This window comes from Myotis brandtii, unplaced genomic scaffold (genome assembly GCF_000412655.1).
Source record: "Myotis brandtii unplaced genomic scaffold, ASM41265v1 scaffold64, whole genome shotgun sequence".
Lineage (NCBI taxonomy): Eukaryota > Metazoa > Chordata > Mammalia > Chiroptera > Vespertilionidae > Myotis > Myotis brandtii.
Genome location: NW_005370460.1, coordinates 573,454 through 582,566, shown reverse-complemented (window position 1 = coordinate 582,566; position 9,113 = coordinate 573,454). Strand labels below are relative to the sequence as shown.

General features: G+C 62.0%; 1 protein-coding gene across 3 annotated transcripts in view; it reads right to left on the bottom strand.

Moving 5' to 3' along the window:
• Positions 1-286: 286 nt before the first annotated feature.
• Positions 287-9,113, bottom strand: part of LOC102248290 (low affinity immunoglobulin gamma Fc region receptor II) — a 10,543-nt gene continuing 1,716 nt past the window's right edge. Inside the window, exons 2-8 of one of the 3 annotated variants that reach the window (XM_005880474.2) lie at positions 8,847-8,867; positions 7,663-7,917; positions 3,467-3,721; positions 2,842-2,964; positions 2,149-2,196; positions 699-736; positions 287-625 (exon numbers count right to left, since the gene is read on the bottom strand). In XM_005880474.2, the coding sequence (XP_005880536.1) occupies positions 539-625; positions 699-736; positions 2,149-2,196; positions 2,842-2,964; positions 3,467-3,721; positions 7,663-7,917; positions 8,847-8,867 (827 nt within the window). In that variant the 3' untranslated portion in view covers positions 287-538. The remainder of the gene's footprint in view (positions 626-698; positions 737-2,148; positions 2,197-2,841; positions 2,965-3,466; positions 3,722-7,662; positions 7,918-8,846; positions 8,868-9,113) is intronic. The other 2 variants (XM_005880475.2, XM_005880476.2) reach the window with 2 other exon arrangements.

Below are 9,113 nucleotides of genomic sequence, written 5' to 3'. Positions count from 1 at the left end.
AGGACAGTGGGTGGGGAGTGAGGGAGGAGGGTGGGGTGGGAACTGGGTGGAGGGGAGTTATGGGGGAAAAAAGAGGAACAAATGTAATAATCTGAACAATAAAGATTTAACTAATCAAAAAGAAAAAAAAGCAACATGTGCTCTGTATAGAAACAGAAAGGAAAAGCACCCTGAAACCCCCACTCTAATATGTTGGCGTGTGTTGCTCTGTTTCAACATTTCTGAGACCATGTACACTAACGTAACTTTCCCATACAAGCTGCAATATAAGCATCTCCCATGTGGCTACAATCTCTTAATAAAAGCAAGTTTTATTGTCTGCGTGGACGTGGGACAGAGGACGTGTGATGGCGAGAAGTGCTGGGGCTCAGGGCTCAGTGTGGCTGTCATCAGGGGCCACAGCTGTGCTGTCAGTACAGGGAACCCAGGATCCCCACGGGTGACCCTGGAAGAGTCCCCCCTCTTCGAACGGCAGGCATCCTGCCCGAGGGGGTGCAGCCAGAAGACGAGATGGGCCTGCTTGGCTCTGGCCCCGCAACTACATGTTCTGGTAATCCGAGGGCGCGGTGTCTTCCTCGGGGGCTTCGGGGTGCTGGAGGAGGGAGTAGGTGATTGTGTTCTCCACCTGGAGAAAGCAGGGGTCAATGGGGCCACAGAGAAGCCCCTGGAGGGGGGGCAGGCCATGGCTGGGGGCTCACCTCCGCTTTGGCAGCTGTGTCAGCGTCGGCGATGTTGGCTGTGGGCGAGAAGCACAGTTAGCAGGCCCTGCTGCGGGGCCACCCCAGGCCAAAGCCGCCGCCCTCGCCTGCCCACGCCCCGCCACGCTGGCTAAGGGAGGCGGGCATTTGTGCGGCATGGCAAAGCAGGCAGTTTCCAGGGTCTGAGGTGTTGGGACAAACTTCAGGTAGAGAAGACGTCGGCCACTTTGGGCCGATGAGATGCATCCTTGTTTGGACTTAGAGGGATCTGGTGACACCATGACATACAAGGAAAGAGGGAGAGCGAGGAGAGAGGGAGGGAGGGAGGGACCGAGCAGCAGCCAATGCAGTAGGACAGCCAGTCCCTCGTGCCTTTGCCGGGAAAGCACCCTCAGTGTCTGCAGAAGCAGGCAAGGTCTGAGACAACACCGGCAGGTCCTCCCGGCCCCTGGTCAAAGCACCCCCGTTTGCCATGCCCCAGACTCCGGAACAGACCCCCGACCAAATGCTCTCTCCAACCTGGCCACGCCTTATGGCAGCCCCAACCCCAGGCCTGGCTTCAAAGTAAATGCCCTGTGAAACACATCTACGCCGTGGAGACGGCCACACATTGGGTGGCCAGGCGTGGTGACCAGGCTCCTCTCAGCGTCTGGGTCCTCCCCCCACCCCCAGCCTGGCCGGGACATGGCTGCTCAGAGCTGCTCGGGCTCTCAAATCTGCTGCTCTGCTTTGCGTCACCCCATCCCCTGAGGGTCCCCGGCCTCTTTGACTGCAGGACTGCTGGCCGGTGCCTTCATGCTCTGGCTGTGCCAGGAACCACGCTGCACCTGGGTAGGGCCAGGCGGCCACTGGCTCAGTGTCAGACCTGGAGGCTGGCTTCCCCGGCGAGGAGACTGAGCCACGGGGGAGGACTTGCCGAGGTTCCTCTGCCCAGTGGGGACAGGGCCCGGGCATCCCAGGCAGTGGCCTGGGCCCGAGCTTGGTCTGTGGAGGCTACGAAGGCCGCTAGAGCCCCAGAACTTTCTCGTGTTCCTCTGGGAGCTGAGCCCAACCACCTAGACCCCATCCCTCCACGGAGCAGACTCCTCAACAAACCCAGGTTGTCCCCCAGGCCTCCTCCCTCCCTCCGAGAACCCAACCCCGATCCTATTCACCTCATCTTACATCTTCTAACCGCTGCCCTGTGCCAGCTCTGCCAAAGCTCCCTCTCATTTCGTGCTCTGGAAATTTCCCAGCGTTCCTAGTCCCGGGAGTTCCGACACTGGCGAATCCCTACCTCTACCTGGCGCGCTGTTCCTCTCCTCACGCCCAGTGAGGTCTCTTTAGGCCCAGGAGTTGTCTCAGAGCTGCCAAGCCACCTGAGCCCTGCCCGCCACACACACAAGCCACCTGCTGCTCCAATTCACCTGGCCGCCCAGGCGGGGCAGCAGGAGCCCCGGGCTGCACTCACCTGGTTCCTCGGGTAGGGTCTCTCCCCTTTCCCTGTTCTCAGGGGTTCCTGGGAGGGTTGGGAGGGCACACGGGAGGTGAGTAGATTACAGGGAGGGGCCTGAGTCCTCGGGACCAAGGGTCAGGGTTAGGATTGTGTTAGGACCAACCCAGACCTTTAGCGTTCAGAGGTGTCCTCCTCCCTCCCCGCCTCCTGCCCAGACTGCAGAAGGCCTGGTCCGGAGAAACCGCCCCCAGGCTGCGCACGGGCTCCTGGACGCTGGGAGGCCACGCACTGCTCTTCCCGGGCTGGCTCTGCCCTTTAAAGCGCCGCTTCCTCCCCCGACCCCACCCGGTTCTGTGGGCTCTTCCGTCCCCTCCCCCCATGGCCTCGCATTTCTCTGTCGTTCTCTCATCCCTCTGATCATACGCTCTGTTTGTGCTCCTGTCTTCCTGCCTGCAACCCTGCGAGCTCTGCGAGGGACAGGCCGGACTCTGTGTCTGGGTGCCGCCCACGGCGTCTAGCATGGTGCTCCACAGGGAACAAGTTTGGCCAAGCCTCGGGGAAGGAATGAGCTAGCGAATGCATGAAGAACTAACATGTGGGGCCATGTCTGAACGTGAGGATTCTGTAGCCCAAAGAGAAGGGTGCTGGCAATGTTTTAGGGTTTTGGCCGGGAGGAACTGATCAGAGAAACCAAGAAAAGCCACAAACCTGAACTCTGGTGTCGCCTGAAGCAGACCCAGGCCACCACACCAGCCACACCAGCCACAGCAACAATGCCGACCACCCCGGCCACCACTGCCGTGATCACAGGTGGGAAGGCTTTGCTGGACACTGGAGAAGACAGAACTCAGACAGGCAGTGTGCCACCCTCCCGCCCCAGGGCTGTGCCCAGGCTGTCCCTGCAGCTGCTGTGCCTGGGCCCTCCTGGGTGCAACCTCACCTGCTCAGGGTGTCTGTGGCTGGACCGTCTCCCCACCCCGGGCCTGTCACTAACCTAAGGTGCACTGCGAAGGGAAGGGTTCCTGCTAGGCCTCAGGGGTGGCGGGAGGGCAGCCTGAAGGCCCCGAGGGAGAGGCACCCCACTGCTTCCTGTGCGGGGGGGGTGGGGGGGGTGAGGGGGGCCGCTCTGCTGCTGTGCCACGGGTGGGGCCTCTCCCCCTGGAAGCTCAGGCCCGACCTCTAGCCTGTACTCCTGGCCACTGGCCCCTCTTCTCTGCGCCCTGGGGCCCAGGTTTGCTGCTGTGGCACCTCTGCAGCCCCATGGACGCCCAGGTGACCTTCACCCTAGCTCTGACCCCTTGCCTCGCCTCCTGCACCTGGGCAGGGCTCCCACCTGGGACAGTGATGTTCACGGGCTGCGATGTGTGCTGCATCTGCCCTAGGAGCCCTGAGCAGTGGTACGCGCCACTGTGGCTGGCGTTCGCGTGTGGGATGGAGAAGCTGGCGTTCGTGTATGAAAACCACTTGGGTTTCCCGTCCTGGAAGAACTGGATCTTGTACAGGCGCCAGTTCTTCCAGCTGTGGCAGCGCAGCACGATGGGGGCCCCCTGCGGGACCAGCAGGCGGGGCGTCTGGAGCAGCAGCCAGGCTGAAAGACACAGAGCACAGGACATGGCAGCGCTGCCTCAGCTCTGAGAGCCAGAGGATGGCAACAGCCACGTGCGTGCCAGTCAAGCCCTCTTAGTCCCGGCTGGTGGGACATGATGTGGGGAAGGACGAGCTGAAGTCTGGAATCAGACGTCCTGGCCAGGCTCTGGCCCCCTCACTCATGAGCGCTGTCATCTTGGGCAAGTCATTGAACTTCTTAGTTTCCTCATCTGTGAAAATGGACGTAAGGACTCCACACCCCCCATAGTTCCTGGCATGTCGTAGGGGCTCTTTCCTGTCCTCTAGGGAGGCACAGGGACCTGGCGCAGCCCCTGGGCAGGAGGGAGGGGCCCCTGACGTGGAGACATGTCTCTGAGGATCGTAGAAAGTCATGGGCATCCAACAAGTGCTGGCTTCTCTGGTGAATGTCAGGGAATGTGGGCTTCCTGCAGCGGGACTTTGAAGGCCTCAGTGTCATTGGGGGGTCATTAGTCTGCCGTGTAACTTCCCCCCAGTTTTCGTCCTTTTACTGAGGAAGAAAGGATATTTACTATTTGGTTGTGTAGGGAATAGTGCCTAAGGAGGGCGCGTGGAGTCCTGAGCTCGACCGCACTTTCCTCCAGGGCAGAGGGGTTGGGATTGGAGAGGAAGGGTGGGGAGCAGACACTAGAGACCTGGGAGGGGGAGGGGCAGAGAACAACAGCCTCGGTGTGCTGCCAGGCAAGCCCTCTCAGTCCTGCCACAAGTCAGAGTGAGACCCCGAGCCTGCCTGCTGGGAGCCGCCAGGACGCAGGGAGAGTGAGGGCCGAGTGAAAGCTGGGCCTCCGCCCTGGGGGCGCAGAGGGAACTGGCGGGCGGGGAGGCCCCAGCTCTTGCTGCTCAGCCGCATCACACACGCTGGAGCCCTGCCTCTCCCGGCCGCACCTGCGGCCACCTTTCCTGGCCCAGCACAGAGCGTTTCCTCCTCCGAGGGAGTGGGCCCGCGGACTCCCCTGCAGGCCAGGCTGAGGGGCCCTGGCCCACGGGCGGCCTCTTTTATCAGGATTCGTTGGGGCAAGCGGGAGGCTCAGAATCACAGATTGTTAACAACAGAGAAGCCAGAGACACGTCAAAGCTGCCGCCTGTAGAAAGCAGCCGTTCCTGCCTCCGCGTCCTTGTCGGGGAATCTCCACCGAGACGGACGGAGCCGCATCGCTGGAGCAGCCGTCCTTCCCAGCGGAGGTGCCGCTACCAGGTTAACACCGGGACGTGGGCGTGTCCGCCTTCGGCTGGTGTGTGCAAAAGGCCCCCTGAGGTCTCCTGGGATGCGTCGTGGGACAGGCCCTGCGAGCTCACGGCACTCAGAGTGCTCCTCTTCGAGTAATGAAAGTCCGCCCATCAGTCTCCTGGGAGCCGCGTGGAGAAGCGATGGGCTCCTGCCTCCTCTGCACGGCGGCTGGAGGGGGCTCAGCCGCAGGACGGTTCCCAGGGCAGGTTCTTCAAGCCTGGCTCTCCGCCCCTGGAGCTCTCCTGGGCCTCGGCCGCTGCGGCAGGGCCGGTGGGTGGGCTTCTTGAAGCTTTCTCACTTTTTCCTCTTCAGCCAGATCTGTGACCACAGCTCACATTGTCCCTCCTGGTGCAACTCACAGAGCAGAACCTCTCAGAGGCACAAAACGGCTCACAACTCAGGACACTTGCCCTCTTGTCTGCTTGGCAGACGGGCCAGTCGCGCACAGGCCACAGCCTGCTTCTCGCGCAGCCTGCCCAGCCCTGCCTGCAGCAGCTTCTCACTCAGGCTCTGCTCCTTCTTGGATACAAAAGCCTCAGTGATGTGGGTGATATCGGGGCTTCCCAGTGGCCTGTGGAGGTTTGAGTCACCCATTTGTCTGGGCCCCGTGGCTAGTCCAGGGCTGTGCTGGGGGGGGTGGGGCACGGCTGCCAGCCCACTGTGGGGGTATTAGTATCGCCGCTGGACGATGGCCGCTCCCTCTCCAGCTACTGGAGGTGTCTGGGCAGCAAGCACTGAGCTCGGTGTGTCTCCTCCTCAGCCAGCCTGCTGCCCGACAGCCACGCCAGGGTTTGCCCAGTTGACTGTGGTCGGCAAACTGCGGCTCGCAAGCCACATGCGGCTCTTTGGCCCCTTGAGTGTGTAAGCCTTAGGAGTACCCTCATTAAGTTAATAACAATGTACCTACCTATATAGTTTAAGTTTAAAAAAATTGGCTCTCAAAGGAAATTTCACTCGTTGTCCTGTTGGTATTTGGCTCTGTTGACTAATGAGTTTGCCGACCACTGGCCCAGCAGAGAAGGCACGTGGAAGGCAGCGGGGACCGGAGGCGGTGGCCGAGGGACAGCCAGCGGGGTTAGTACGGGGCGGGCTGTTTCTCCTGAGGCTGCTGGTGCCGTTGCTCAGTGGGGAACGGGTGGACCTGCGTGTGGGTGGCGCAGGGGGGCTGCCTGCGTCGGGTCCCACTGCGTCTCTGTGTGGCTGCAGGCAGGGCTCCTGCTCTCCGTGCCCTTCCTGATTCGGCTCCCCCACACCCGCCCCCGAGGAAGGCAATGACCCAAATGCCCAGGTTCTGGCTCCCTCCACCTGGACTCGTGGACTCTGGGGTGCTATTCCTGCCACCTCCTGCAGCTTGACTGAGGTTGAGGGACTGGCCTGAGGCCCAAGAGGAAGCTGAGCCACAGCAAGAGCCTGGCGAGAGGCCTGGGAGAGGCAGACAGAGGAGGTGAAGACAGGGCAAGGCCCTTCTCAGGGAGCCTTGGGCTGGGGCTGCTGGCTCCTCACTGCCAAGTCTGCCCCAGCCACACCTGCTGGCCTCCAGGAGGCTGAGCACCTGCACCTGCTGGCCTGAGCCTCCGCCCGGGGGCATTGAGATGAGTTGGGAGCCCAGGGTCCGTCTACCTGCCATAGGTTTCCCAGCTGTGACCTCAGGTACACGTGGGCCTGGCCTGGATGAGGCTGGGAGGTGCTGGTCCCAGGAGCATGGACTGGGTCAGAGTGGTGGGGCTGGGAGAGTGCCCGCCCCAGGACTGACTGAGGAGCTGGTGGCCAATAGTGGGCTGGGCCTGGGTGGGGGTCTGCTCTGTGAGGGAGCTGGGCACGGCCGCCTGCTGCTGGGCAGACCTGGAGGGCAGGCCCCCCAGCCACCCCACTGGCTGTGCACACAGTGACATGTGAGCTGCCCCTGCTGGAACCCCAGTGCTAGACCTGAACTTCGGGGGGCCCTGAGGCCCCCAGGCTGGAGGACTTGGGTCCTCCCGGGGGGCATCCACCTCATGTGCTGGTCCTGGGGCCTGGTGTGGCCGTTGGTGGGGACTCGCCTGTCTCAGCGGGTCCCCTCGCCTCTCCGCTTCCTGGAGGGGCCGGGCCCTGGGCCTTCCTCCGGGCTGGGCCTGCTGGGAGCTTCTAAGGACGATTGGGGCCAATGGGAAGGGACGGGTGTGAGCAGCCGCTCTGCATGGAGAACTACGTTTTGCCAGGAGGGTGAGAGCGCCCACTGGGTCGGCAAACTCGAGTGGAGCTGCCCTGTGTCAGGAGGAAAGTGCATGGAGGGTGGGGCAGGGACGTGAGACTGCTGGGGTCAGCACCCCACAGAGCAAAGGGGGAACAGACTCAGGGAAGGAGCCCACGGCTGGGACTCAGCTGTGCTCCTGCCTCGGCTAGGAAAGTGGGGTTCTGTGAAGTTGTGGTTTCCTCCTGCTTCTCTCACCCCCGGTGGCCTGTTTGTGGTCTTGTCACCTTCTTGCTCAATCAGGACTGAGGCCAAGCAACCTCACATCTCCGAGGAACCCACATAGAAGCGAAGGAGGCGAGGGTGCGAGGGGAAATGACTGGGCAGAAACCACTTCCAACAGCTCGGGCCACACTTCCCAGAAACGGCCACCCCGTTCCCAAACCCTCTGCCGGGCCAGCAGCTCTCAGGTCCGCCTCCCAGGCCTCCCAGCTCCTCCACTGACCGGAAGTCACGTCCAGGTGCACAGGGTCGCTGAGGCTGGTCTGGCCCGTCTGGCACCTGTAGTCCCCGCTGTGGTTGCTGCTGGCCTTGAAGCTGTAGCTGGGCTGGACCTGGGTGGGGATGGCGGTCCCATCGTGGAACCACCGGGTGGAGTTGTCCCCAGGGCTGTGGGCCCCCTGGCAGCTCAGGGTCACGTTGTCCTCGGGGAACACCTGGAGCCAGGGGGGCTGGAGGCTCACCACGGCCTTCGGGAGACCTGGCAGCAGAGAGAGGAGCGTGAGGAGCCTACGGAGCCCAGACAGGAAGCCCTGGGCCCTGCCACGGACCACAACTACAGTGGGGCCTTGACTTACGAGTTTAATTCGTTCCGAGACCAAGCTCGTTAAGGAGCTCATTAAGGAGCTCGTTAACTCAAATTACTCTGTCAACTCAATGCAAAAAATCGGTGGAGAGACAGCTGGTATCTCAAAAAACTCGTTAGTCGGGACACTCATAAGTCAAGGCCCCACTGTATCTGAGAAGGCCAAGCCTGCTCATGTGCCTCAAGAGCAAGGAAAGGGTTAGGACACAGGGCACATGCTCTCGAAATAGAGGCGCCTAGCTGCAGCACCCTAACCACACACACACCCCTTTAAATGGAGGTGTCTGGACTCAGAACTGAATGAAGGGAGCGGTGGAGTGTCAGCATGAGAATTGGATGCCCGGTTTCTGTTCTGACCGCATGTTTTCCTTTATCCCTTAGAACAGGCCTGTCCTCATACCCACACAAAGAAGGACAGAGAAAGAGGGAGAAAGGCCGGGCCAATGGAGCCCTGGGCTCAGGCCCTGGAAGGGCCCCTGCCCCCGGGAGAGGGAGAAGCTCAGCCCGTGTGTTCCCTCCTGTTCCTGCCCAGGCCCCAGACAAAGCAGAGGCTTCATCGACACGAGGCTGAGACTGAAATTGCCGGGGCTCCTGTTAGATGGGATTGATTGCATTGGCGAGAGGAAGGCGATGGAGAGAGAAGGTGGAGTGATTTCCTGTGACAATATCTGTGCTGTGTCCCGGCCCATGTGCACCGGCTGCCTGGCCCTGGCCCCAGGAGGAGGGGAGAGGGGAGGAGGGCAGGAGGGGAGGAGTGTTACCCTCCTGGCCCTGCCTAGGAGGGGTGCTGGGGCAGAGGAAGGGGCAGCTGGGTCGGGACTTACCAGGGGTCCCGGCCGCAGGAGCTGCAGGAGAGAAAGCAAAGTCCTGCATCACTGTGAGTAACCACCACCCTGCAAGCCCCGAGACCCTGCCCTCCTCCGTCTCCACTGGAACCCTCTGCATCGCCCAGCCTGCACCTGCTCCACCTGTGCTGCTGAACCAGCATGGAGCAGGCAGACTGGTGACTCTGCAAACTCAGGGCCGACCTCACTGCCTGCATCTCCCTCCTTCCTGCCCTCCCCCCGCCCCCCCCCCCCCCCCCCGCCCCC